Consider the following 13181-nt stretch of genomic DNA (forward strand, 5'->3'; position numbering starts at 1 on the left):
TCCCACCGCTGCAACTCCTGTGTAGCCAGGATCTACAGCTTGACCGCCAATAAAAGCCCAACCAATGAAGGTCAAGTTTGTCCAGGGGGAAAGTTAAACTGTCATTGGACCCGCAACGAAACATAGGAGGAATTCGAAGTTAAGGTTTGACTTCCCTCCAGTGCAAAGCGGATGACAGGTGACGAAACAAAGGTTTATGTACCTTTAAGAAAATATATGCACTACGGAGAGTTATACACAATTGGCATCTTATGTAAGTAATAATAGATGCTATTTTTGAACAAAAAAGTCTTATGTGACACTGACTGAACCATACGCAGTTGCAGCAGTTATCTTATTGATTTCTATAAATAATTCGCAGTTTGGTCAAAACAAACTTGTTTTGTAGAGACCGCTTATCTGAAATTATTTGGACATGCTATGGATGCATGGGCAAATATTGTGAAGAATACTGACTTTTCTCCGAAAACAAAATGCATAATTAGTGCTAGGTTGGATATCCAATGGCAGGTTAGTTGATAGTGCACGTGTACTTAAGCATACTTACATTTATTAAACTACGGGACTATTCCCACCTCTCGTTTCCACCGCGCTGCAACTCCTGTGTAGCCAGGATCTACAGCTTGACCGCCATTAAAACCCAACCAATGAAGGTCAAGTTTATCTCGAGGAAAAGACTGTCATTGGATACAGTGTATATGTGAACTATTGGATTTCCTAAAAAATTGAGCAAAGTTGCTTATCATTGCTGAGTCGTGGTTTTGGCATAGTAGAATAGGACCACCATTGCTTCCCGTGGATGTCAAGAGGCGACTAAGGGAGAAATATTATGCGAACATCAGGCTTCCCAACCCGTCTAGCCAGTGTGGGGAGTGTAGACCAAATCCTCCATTTGTCTCTGGTAAATATAGGGTCGAGCTCCTGCAGTGGAAACTAAATGACCTAATGATGATGATAAGACAACAAAATCAAGACTCAGGGAATAATGATCATCATAAAATTAAGCGAGAAGCTCCAGGATGCGGGCAGCGCTGGAGTCAGGACTGATGGTTGTAGAAATCCTTGGGGGAAGCCTTTGTCCAGCAGTTGACGTAATTGTGCTGAAACGAGCGGACGAAATAAAATTAAACTACCTACGGGATTCGAACTCGCATCTTCAACATTATAGTCAGGTACGCACCAACAAGCCATGTAGTTATTATCCATGCTAGTTACAATTCATTGTAACGGCACTTAAAATATTATGAACGCACTCAAATTGTATGAAATCAGTCGAGTCATAAAACTACGCAGTATGAAGCAAATGTACGGTGCATTAATTTAGCTAATAAACGATGTTGTATAGCAAAGTGTGGGTAATACACATGTTTATGACTATATGTTAAATGAAATAGAAAAAACTCTTCTAAATAAAAATAGACTAAGAGCCAGTGAACGCCAAACCTATGTTATTTTATACTAGCTTTAGCCCGCGGCTTCACCCGTATGAAATTTCGTTTGTCACAGGTCGTCATAAATTATAGCGTATATGTTATTCTGGGTTATAAACAATCAAGTTTCATTAAAATCTGTTCAGTAGTTTTTGCGTGAAAGAGTAACAAACATCCAGACATCCAAACTTTCGCATTTATAATATTAGTAGGAAAAGTTGGATTGGACGTTAGACGAACATAAAGTTTGGGTCACGGTAGCTTTGGCAGCTACCCTAAAATAATTGTCGGGGAAGGGGTTGGAACAGTCAAAACTATCTGGCTCATGACTTCATGAGGGAACAACATCTAATAACTGCCCAAACTTCATGATTGTCCAACGTTCTTACCTATGTTGGAAGCATGCGCTGACAAAATTTCAGCTTTCAGAATCCAGGACTACTGGGTCTGAGACAGATAGTTTTACCGTAGACCATAGAGTTACCTCTTGCCCTTCAAGTACCCGCGAATCGATACAATAGAAATCAATTTCATAGTGACCGTGCTTAGGGCTTGGTTTGAAGGGCTAGATCACAGGGCCAGTTGTACTGAAAAAACTAGTGTCTTGGTAGAGACGTAACGTCTAATAATAGTGGACTGAAATAATGATGATTACATAGACAAGACAGACCCATAACTATCAATTATTTCAAAACCAAATCTTTAATTACAAAAAAGACAACACAATTCGAAGGGGAAATTACGTATAATTCCCTCGGAAGCTGTTATCGGGGCGGTTCGAATTTCAAATTGCGCGCGTGTCGGGTGGCGCCCTCCCGCCGTCGCCATGGCAACGCACAGGTGTCGTATCGATCGAGTGGAGATACTCTTGCGGCATTATGGGGGCCTGGTACTTTTGGAGAATTTTGCTAAGTATTTAAATATAGATGACACCATAATTTCAAGACACATCAACTTAATTAAAAAAATATAATCAATGAGGGTTTTCGCGAATAAAAAATCCGCCAGATGGCAATACGTAGACGCGAGGTCCAAATGCTGCATAATTTTATTATTGGTTATTTTTGACATGACATTGACAGATATGTCAAAATCCACCAATCACGCAGCAGTCAGACCCCACATCCACGACCCGCCATCTAGCGGATCTTTCATACGCGAAAACCCTCATTCTGTCAAGTCAGGTCGGACTCTGTCAATTTTTATTCGGATGTAGAATGGTTCATAGCTCTATACAATCATTTTGTACATAGGTATTTGTTCACTTTATTTATTTAAGCTTTTGAACATAAAAGTGACGTACATTGACGGACATACATAATGCCGGGTGACGTTCTCTAGTTCTACCAGTCAACCACAGGTCAAGCAGAGAAACTTAGTTAAGACGATTGCAGTCTAGAATCTACCAGACCAGCTTAGTACAAAAATAAATATGGTTCCATAACTATTATTTCTATCAAATTCAAATTCTTTATTGCTTATAATCTCTATCTAATCGATCTACATAATCTCCTTTAACAAATTAAAACGCCGTGCCCGACCTATCTTTTTTTAGCATAATTTATTACCATAATACCTCTTGTTACATTTATGGATGCAATTAAGTATTGAGTACTAGCTTTTGCCCGCGGCTTCACCCGCGTGAAATTTAGTTTGTCACAGATCGTCATAAATTATAGCCTATATGTTATTCTGGGTTATCTATACTTATAATAAATCTGTAGAGAGGTCAATTCTGTACATTAAATATATTTTCAAAATAACTATCAGGGGGTGATTAGTAATCGATACTGATGCCAAAAATGTAATCAGTAAAATTTTTGTCTGTCTGTCTGTCTGTCTGTCTGTCTGTATGTTCCTTATAGAAACAAAAACTACTCGACGGATTTTAACGAAACTTGGTACAATTATTCTTCATACTCCTGGGCAGGTTATAGGATACCTAGGAATTCCCACGGGAATGGGAATTAGCGGGAAAAACGTTTTGTATGAAAAATCTGAACCGCTTAAGTTAGACGCTTGAAATTCGGCATGCAGGTACCTTAGTAAACTTAAAGCTTAGTTACAACAAGATATTGCAAAATTCCCACGGGAACGGGAGTTAGCGGGAAAAAACATTTGTATGAAAAATCTAAACCGCTTAAGTTAGACGCTTGAAATTTGGCATGCAGGTACCTTAGTAAACTTGAAGCTTAGTTACAACAGGATATTGCAAAATTCCCACGGGAACGGGAGTTAGCGGAAAAAAACATTTGTATGAAAAAATCTAAACCGCGTAAGATAGATGAAGGGGGTAAAACGGGATCCACGCGTACGAAGTCGCGGGCGGCCGCTAGTAAAAAATAATACTGTAGAGTTTCATCAAAATCCGTTCAGTAGTTTTTGCGTGAAAGAGTAACAAACATGTTGACATCCAGACATCCATACAAACTTTAGCATTTACAATATTATAGTAGCATTACCACAGTATTCTACTTATACCTACCAGTGTCCTAATCGAAATACCACACATGTAGCCTAATCTTAGTGGAATGGTTGATTAAAAATTGTTAAAAATTATCTTTGATTAACAGAACTTCTACTATCGTACCCACTACACACTACACACTTTATTAGGTCATCAGTCTTTGGTATTATCTCACTTCACTATATCTTGTATAATATACATTTATATCTTGTATATTTGTCACTATCAGGCCACCCAACTGATAGAGTATACACGCGTTCAAAACAGCGAAGGAATATTATGTGTAGTATTTAAAGTATTTTAAATTGTATTTTAAGATCAAATCGAATTTACAGTGATTTTATTTTTAACTGTGTAGGGCGTTTACGATCATGTGAAATTACATGTTCATTTATAAATGAAGAGTGACTACATTTTGTTTTTGACAAAAAATCCTGGAGGTATTTTCTTAGTGTTTATATAAATAGAAAGTTATTTATTCAAATCAAAATGGAAAGGATCTTCAACTATAAGTACCTCAACAAGAACCATTTTAAAGGACTTGAAAAGCACAAAGTAAGTACTTTTCAGATTACTTAATAGTTACAATAAAGATTCGGTTACCTAAAATCTTGTAAAATAACGCCCGTGTTCACAAACGATGCTTGCTTAAGTGAAGCAGCAAATGGAACGCACAGCGTTGTATAGAGCTCTGTGATTGGTTCGTGTGTCACCCTGTGTGTCCACGCGCACTGTGAGACCTCATAGTAATGTTTGTGACTACGGGCGTTAGGGCCCGTTCCCACCGGCAATCCAGTAATGCAGGGTCCAATTACAAATTCGAACGGATAGGTTTTTTACGGGACATCGCTACGGGAATGCTTAAAACTAAACGGGATTCTGCATAAAACAGGTCCTGTAAAAAACGGGATGTCTCCGTTAGAACAAGACCTTATAGTAAACAAAACAGTCTAATATAATAGCTAGCAGCTGAGTGTGAAAAGTAGGAGAACGTTCTTTGTGGTTTTCCTTACGTCCAATAAACGGGACTATTCCCACAAATTTGTCCCCGGGGAAAATTAAAATTAAATAAAGTTGTCATTCCTTACGTCCAGCAGTGGACTACCTCAGTCTAAAATGCTGATAATGTCAACCAAATGCTGTCCACTGCTGGACAAAGGCCATCCCAAGGATTTTCTCAACGATCGGTCCTGCGCTACCCGCATCTATGTGCTTCCCGATCAATATCTTCAAACTTAATATACAGGGTGGAAACGATAAGTAATCTCTCTCGATTATTTCTAAACTATACAAGATATCGAAAAACTGGTTACTGATCCTGAAAGTACTTTATAAGCTCTATCGAACTGTATCAATAATAGGTTACAGAATAAACTAAATCTATACGAAATTTCAATGTTTTCAGCTATTCCCAGGACGATATTTTATATGAATGTGTTAATTTAGAAGTTTAATTGGCTATACCATATTTCAGTACAGTGCAATCGACACCAGCCCATTGAGCAATTATGTGATGCATCCGTTCTGGAACACCAGTGTGAAGGTATATATGTATTTATATGTTAATCTAGCTAGGCAGACCTAGATATTTGTTACATTAAGATTGATACACAGCGAGCGAGCCTAGCGACATAATTCTACGCAAAGACGAGTCACAGATTTGAAAATTATAAATAACTTGAAAAAATCGAACTGCCTAAGGCGGGAATTGAACCCACGACCTTCCGCTTGCCAAATTTCTCGGTATAAAAGATAAGAATCCCCACAGATAGACTTTTAGTCGGCCAACTGTTTTGTCTTTCAATTTGTAATGAATGAGGGTTCGGCCGATACCAAATCAGTGTAGAATGTGTACTTCTTTAAATGTTCATTTATGTATTGATTAACAGCCCGATTACCAATTCTTTTTATTTCAAAAGTGGTTTATCCTTGTCAAACTATAGTGTCAACTCCAAACTCAGAGGTAGAGCAACACTAGCGCTACCCGAATCACAATGTTCTGCGATTTTTGATAATTTTCGAGTTATGATTTTTTAAAAGAAATTTTATAGGGAATATATTGTAATTTTTTGGGACACCCTGTATTTATTGTCTTGTAAAATGCACACTTTTCTTACAGATATTCCCAAAATGGCTGGCGCCGAACCTCATAACGTTCGCAGGGTTCGTCCTTATGGTGACCCTGGTGGTGCTCCTCGGAGTGTTCGACTACGAGTGCAGAGGTCCAATGGGAGAGCACGGGGTTCGAGTCCCAGCGTGGGTATACACGGCGTGTGGCGTGTGCCTGTTCTTGGCATACAATTTAGGTCGGTAAATGTCTTAAATTACTATATAGTGCCGTGTGGTGACGGCAGAGTAGAATACATTTGTCACCAACCCCTACTCTTCCCGCGGGTGTCGTAAGAGGCGACTTAGGGTCCACACATCAAACAGAGAACGGGCAGCAGCGCTCTCTGAAAAACATCAATCTTTTAAACTGCGATCTCCAACCCGCCTGCCAAGCGTGGGGATTATGGCAAAACCCTCCACTATAGTGGAGGAGGCTCATAGTCCAGCAGTGGACTGTAAAGGGCTGTTGATGATACTATATAGTCATCATGATCATCATCATCATCATCAGTAGGTAATTTAGTCTCCACTTCAGAGGGGATGCGGAGGAGCACGACCCTCTCTAAATCACCAAACAATTTTGGTTTTTGTTGTTGACAGAAAAATATTGTTTCTGTATGTAATTTTCTTAATTATCATCATCATTTCAGCGACACAGGGCATCCAATACTGAATATAGGCCTCCACCAATGATTTTCAAATTGACCGGTTGGTAGCGACCAGCGCCTTCCTTTCTAAACAAATAGAGGATGCTGGCAAGGCGGGTTGGGGAGGTCTGATGTTCGCATAATTGTTCACTATTTGAATTACGTTTAACGACATCCACGGGACGAATGGGAATGTCCACTATCGGAATCACGGTCAAAATCTTAGTTAATGTCGATTTCACCTTGTAACAGTTGATGAGACACATAAAAACTCATAAAATCTAATAAAACTAATTCTATTTTTGCAAGTAGGCTTTTAAGAAGCACTTTTTCATGCTATCATAATTTATTTAATGTTGACAGACGGCATCGACGGCAAGCAAGCGAGGAGACTGGGAGTGTCGGGTCCCCTGGGAGAGCTGTTCGACCACGGGATCGACTCCTACGTGGTGTTCTTTATACCCTACGGACTGATGGCTGTGTTTGGGAGGGACCATGAGTTCACACTTCCCACTCTAAGGTGAGGCTTAAAGTTCTTCTACAATATTTTATTTATTTTTCTAGCTCTGTCTAGCTCCTTTAGAGCCAGAGGTCCCAGGTTTGATGCCCAATGAGGGCAAAATTTTCTGTTAGGTTAAGTTGGTGGTAGAGCTTGTTGAGTTAGCTATACCTGACAAGCTACCAAGTGGCCATAACATTGTTGTGTTCCGGGAGTTGGGGGTAAGATAGACAGTTCCTCTGTGGTTGACTATTCCGGGTGAAGGTCGCTTCCACCTTCGGCCTGGTCATCACTTTCCATCAGGTAGCATGCAGCCCAAGAGCTTTCTCATGGTGGATAAAAAAACTCATTGATAGTATTTTTGCATTATTTCATCATCATCAACAGCCCTTTACAGTCCACTGCTGGACTATGAGCCTCCTCCACTATAGTGGAGGGTTTTGCCATAATCTCCACGCTAGGCAGGCGGGTTGGAGATCGCAGTTTAAAAGGCATTGCATTATTTAATTAAGTACTTTATATTTCTAGCGTTTTTCAGTGTTATTCACGAATTGTTTCAGAGGCTTATGCCTGGTCATCAGTGTGTGCCTTAACTTTTACGTCAGCCACTGGGAGAAGTACAGCACTGGGACGTTATACTTGCCGTGGGGATATGACCTTAGCATGTGGGTATGTATTGCACGGTAAACCTTATTTAATAGTCATACTTAAGTAGTTAAAAAAAAATCCAGTTATAAAAAGGGCTTAGAAGTTAAATAGATGAACCTACTTTCCTAAGATTGTCTTTAATAGTTCCTCTTCAAATATTCTCATTGTTATTTCATTGTACTTCGATTAATTTCATGTGTAAGCCTTCCGTTAGCACATTTTAACTTGGCCCACGGTCCCGTCGTAGAATTGACTTTATAAATATGTTTTCTTCCAGCAACTGGTCCCACTGTCAAATTTAACCCATATAAGTATGCCCAGAACTATTTAGGTATCAGATTTTTATGTAATTTGGCATATTTACGGTTTTTTTAACCATTGGATCGTTAACTGGGCATATTATGGGTTCTTAAACAAACGTTAAAAGTATGTTAAATTCCATACAAAAATAAAGAAATTTAATTAAGAAAAATAAATAATTCAAATGTGATTCTTCACCAGGCATCCTCAATGCTGTACCTAGCGCCAGGCATATACGGACCTGCCGTGTTCCGATCCTACATCTTCGGGCAGGTGACCTTCGTGCAAGCTTTGGAGGTGGTGGTCCATGTCACGGGACTGGTGTCCACGCTACCTATAGCGGTGTATAATGTGTATTTGTAAGTGTTTTGTGTATTGTAATAACGAATTTTTTCTAAAACACAAGAAAAACTGGAAAACGCAGTGGGTTTCGTCCATTCACAAGGTCGACCGACGACCTCGTATCATGTGGAAATCATTGGGGAAGGCCTATGTTCAGCAGCGGACGTCCTGTAGCTGAAATTATGATGACTGAATTATAACAATTCACTAGCCTGGATTAGAATTAAAATGTTTCAAGATGGAATTCAAATGGAAACACTATTTGTCGAGCATGGACTTCCCAATTTTTCAGAAATTAGGCAACAGAAAATGCATACCTAATCACTATTTTCATGAATGCAAACATAATGTACCTAGATGAATAAATACATTTACTGAGTTTCTTGCAATTGCTTCTTCTCAGCACTGGTTTCATTTCCCGAAGCAGTGGTAAGTAATACCGATACTGATACGAGTAAAAGCCCTTCCTAAAAGCCTTTTTCAGAAAATAAATTATTTTTATGACTTTTATTTTGCTATAAGAAAACAACCTATAAAGTTAAAGCATTTAACAAAGGCCATGTTAAATCACAATCGTCCTTTTTTCAGAGCCCATAAAACCAAGTCAGCCCTCCACAAGTCCCTCATACAAACCCTTAGACCAGTGTGGTCTATGCTAGTGATGACCGCAGCTATCATAGCGTGGGCTGTCAAGTCGCCTGGCAACGTACTGGAGTACGACCCTAAAGCGTTTGTGCTGTTGTATGGGACGTACTTTAGTCATATATCGGTAAGTGAGAAACTTGAAGTGTCATAAATAATTGGTTCTGAGTATTTTTAGGTAAAAATTTATGTTTTATGTAGATTAATGTGATTCGCTATAAACAGAACTCTACACGAGTACAACTTGTTCCTGCTCTTTTGAATATAATATAATACAAAGTCTTTATTTGATATAAATATTTATTGGTATAAAACTTGGGAAATAGAAATTAATGTTGGAATCACTTCAAACCATTTATTTCAAAGGCATGATAAACTAGCGTTTCCATATTTTTTAAAGAACAATTATTATTACAATAGAATAGGTATTTCTGTAGTGCGTGTGTGAATAATGTAAATTTATTGACTTGCTTAGTGACATCCTATAGTAATTATTTTTCTGCCTCTATCACATAGGCGATATATTAAAGTCTTGCTTTACCGATTGTGTATTTCACAATATTGTGAAGGACACGTTGTGCTATCGGCAAGTGCTATCTGTAGTCTGCTCCGAATCAGAGGTTCAGCCTAACCAACGCGATCAGCCAGCGTGCAGCGATGGCGATCAATGCATTTAAGTCTGAACGCCATCGCTGCACGCCGGCTGATCGCGTGTGATCGCGTTGGTTTGGCTAAACCTTAACACTATAGTTTATTTTATTTGAGAATTATAGACTCTTTTTCCCCAACAGTGTCGCCTAATAATGGCAGAGATGAGCAGGCAGCGGTGTGACGTCATCACCTGGATGTGCTGGCCTCTTCTCACAGGTGTTGCCGTCTCGCTCTACTGGCCACACCTGGAAGTGCCCGCTATGTACAGCTTGTTACTGTTCAGTCTGGCTGGGCACTTGCATTATGGTGTATGTGTGGTAAGGACCCTATCTTTAAGTTTATCTATACAGTATAGACACCATTAAGTGATCTCACTCTATTATTTCGAAACTTCAAGATATTGAAAAACTGGTTGGTTACGACTTTGACTTGACTGATCCTGAAAGTGCTTCACGTGTTCTTTCAAACAGTATCAATATAGGTTTCTGATAAACTAGAACTATCTAAAATTTCAATTTTTCCAGATTCCATACATTAAGTAAAGCCACACAACATGAATTTCACATGTGTTAAAAATGCTAAAAGTTTGTTAAGTAAAAAAAATGAGTAACTTAATGAGTTAATGTATGGTTCATTTTACGTAAAACCACTGCCCCAATCATGAATGTCCAACGAATTTTAATTAATCTCTCCAAATACAGAATCTTTCTTATCAAACCATCAAATGCGTTCCACCCATCCCAGTCTTTACCGTAAAGTTTGGCTACTAATTGACACAATTTATTAAAGGTGAGAGTCAATATTTCAGGGAAATGCCCAATTAACATAACTCATTAGGTACTACCAAGAATTACCACTATAGATTAAGAGCTAGTGAACGCCAGACCTATAAATTTCATCAGACATTTTATAAAAGCTGAAAGTTTGTCAGCGTATGCTCCCATATAGGTTAGAATGTTGGTGAATCATGAAGTTTGGGTCATCGTGGCTTTGGCAGCTATCCTAAAAAAACTGTCTGGCAAGGAGTTGGAACTGTCAAAACTGTCTGACTGATGAGGAAACTACTGAAACCTTAGCCGTGAAGGCCGTGTGGTCCTGACAAAATACCATAAATGTCGTAAAAAGCGACTAAGGGACAAATATGCGAACTTTAGACCTCCCGATCCCAATCCGTCTGGACAGCGCGGGGACAGTGTAGACCAAATCATTCGTTCGTTCGTTTCAGCCGAAAGACGTGCACTGCTGGACAAAGGCCTCCCCCAAGGATTTCCACAAAGACCGGTCCTGCGCCGCTCGCATCCAGGGACCTCCCGCGACTTCACCAGATCGTCGGTCCACCTGGTGGGAGGCCTGCCCACGCTACGTCTTCCGGCTCGTGGTCTCCACTCAAGAACTTTCCTGCCTCAGCGGCCATCAGCTATGGACCAAATCATTGCCTATGGTAAATTAGAGGGTCCTGCAGTGGAGACTAAATGACCTGATGATGATACTATAGTATCATTGCGATTAGTTACATTTTTACTTAATCTAGACTTTTATTTACAGGTACGACAACTATGCGTCCACTACAAAATAAACTGCTTCACCGTACCTAAGAACAAAATCAAATAACGACAAAGTTTACTGATTTTTTGTATTTTTATATTCTGTTCAAATAAGTAATTTAAAAGGATTTTGTAATAAAGCAACCATTCTCAGAATACAGCTTTTTATTGCAAGCTTTTTCTTAAGCTCGCGTCTTGGTGTAAGTTTCGCATTTACAACGAATTATGTTCATTTATTAGTACCTGGATTTTAAAGATAAAACTTACACAATTCATATACCTTAAATAGTAGGTAGTGGTACCTATTTCTTAATGTACCGTATACCACGGATTTAAATCTAGTACCTTTGTTTACAAAACGAACTACAACTACGCACTTATTTTTTTTCTGATAAGTACCTTTGGAAGTCCAAATGCTGATTTGCTATATCCGATACTAACTCTACCTTCACTGGTTGTGGTCTATTGGACCCATCATCCAACTGTAGATCCTAACTTCACAGAAGATTCAGTGAATAAAGAAAATCATTGATATAACAACTTAAACCGGCAGACAGTGGTGACTGAGTTTGTTGCAGCGCTTCTTCTCAGCACTTGCCAAATGTTTGTCTCGAAGTGCTGGTAGGGCAAAAAAAGAATGAGACATGTATAGGCTCCTTAAGAGCATTTAACGATTTGCAAGTACTATTTTAATTAGTCTAAACAAATAAAGATAATTTTGATTTTGATTCTGAACTCAATAATTAGTTCGCAAACCTATTTTCCATTGTTCTATTTGGTTTAAAGGTGAAGATGAATGTCAAGTGACTCTACATTTTCTTAATTTAGACACGTATTAAGTTCGCTCTTAGTGAACGCCAATTAAAACATTAATTTTAAAACAGAGAAGGCTTAAACTTGATATGGGGCGATATGCGATTAACTGAAACAAATCGAGAGGCTTTTGAATAAACGTAAATTGCGTAGGTTTTAAAACGAAAACTTAGAAGAAACTTACTAACATTAACGTACCTACATCCTACTTCAGCTATGTAAATGTTAGACCGATGCACCTTTTTGGCAGTGTGACACATAAAGCTTAAATCGATTGATGGTGTATAACTAAAAAGTCATTATATATTTGCAAAAAGGCTTTTAATAAGCACTTTTACACGTCCCAGTATTAATCCTACCACTGCTTCGGGACAATAAATGGGCAAGTGCTGAAAAGAAGCTGTTTGTTAAGCTCTCTATGGTCGCTTGAAGTTCGAAAATTTATTGAAATATCACTATTCACGACTGATAAACTAGCGACGGTATCATCATTATCAGTAATACATACTAAGTAAATATGACACCAAATAATAGAGTTCTTATTAAACAGCTCAAAGCTTGACAAAACGCTTCTTACCTACTTGAATATTTACTTAAAAGTACTATATAAAAAAACTTTCAACAAACGCCGTGTACAAAATTTTATAAACAACTCAACCCTCAAAAAGCAAAAGGGTTGTGTAGGAGTCGCTTTAGATTTTATTTTCAACTAGCTGACCCGGCGAACTTCGTACCGCCTTAGCGTAGAGATTTTCTTAATATTTTTTTCCGTAAGAACCATCCTTGGACTTCCACAAACATTTAAAAAAAAGAATTATCGAAATCGGTTCAGCCGTTCACTCGTGATGCCGTGACAACGCGAAACGGGTTTCATTTTTATATATATAGAAGAAGATACAAAGGCTAATGTAATAGCAAAGGCAATTGTAAACTATACTAAAGAGCTACAACCTGTTTCCAGAGGCATCCCACGAAACGCCAGGTACGTTTAACTTGACACCAACACAGAATCTAATTCATGAAATAATATGTAACTTGAGTGGAATAGCGAAAAAATGAGCAGCGCAGAAAGCTGCGAATTGCGCTCTA

The 13181-nt window shown here is 38.7% G+C and overlaps 1 protein-coding gene across 1 annotated transcript; it reads left to right on the forward strand.

The window, feature by feature from the left end:
* The first annotated feature begins 4070 nt into the window (after positions 1-4070).
* LOC114358013 (ethanolaminephosphotransferase 1) lies at positions 4071-11432 on the forward strand. The gene is made up of 9 exons (XM_028311871.1): positions 4071-4452; positions 5372-5440; positions 6017-6203; positions 7017-7173; positions 7713-7821; positions 8302-8459; positions 9031-9211; positions 9876-10052; positions 11281-11432. Exons 1-9 carry the CDS (start codon positions 4387-4389, stop codon positions 11344-11346), a joined length of 1170 nt encoding a protein of 389 aa, XP_028167672.1. The 5' UTR covers positions 4071-4386; the 3' UTR covers positions 11347-11432.
* The last annotated feature ends 1749 nt before the right edge of the window (positions 11433-13181 follow it).

Source organism: Ostrinia furnacalis, unplaced genomic scaffold, assembly GCF_004193835.3.
Source record: "Ostrinia furnacalis isolate ACB-3 unplaced genomic scaffold, ASM419383v2 OfSCF3557, whole genome shotgun sequence".
In the NCBI taxonomy this organism is placed as follows: domain Eukaryota; kingdom Metazoa; phylum Arthropoda; class Insecta; order Lepidoptera; family Crambidae; genus Ostrinia; species Ostrinia furnacalis.

Coding starts and splice junctions, on each gene's coding strand:
- LOC114358013 (XM_028311871.1), top strand. CDS start 4,387: ATGGAAAGGATCTTCAACTATAAGTACCTCAACAAGAACCATTTTAAA. Junction 7,822..8,301: donor GATATGACCTTAGCATGTGG/GTATGTATTGCA, acceptor ATTCTTCACCAG/GCATCCTCAATGCTGTACCT. Junction 8,460..9,030: donor GCGGTGTATAATGTGTATTT/GTAAGTGTTTTG, acceptor TCCTTTTTTCAG/AGCCCATAAAACCAAGTCAG.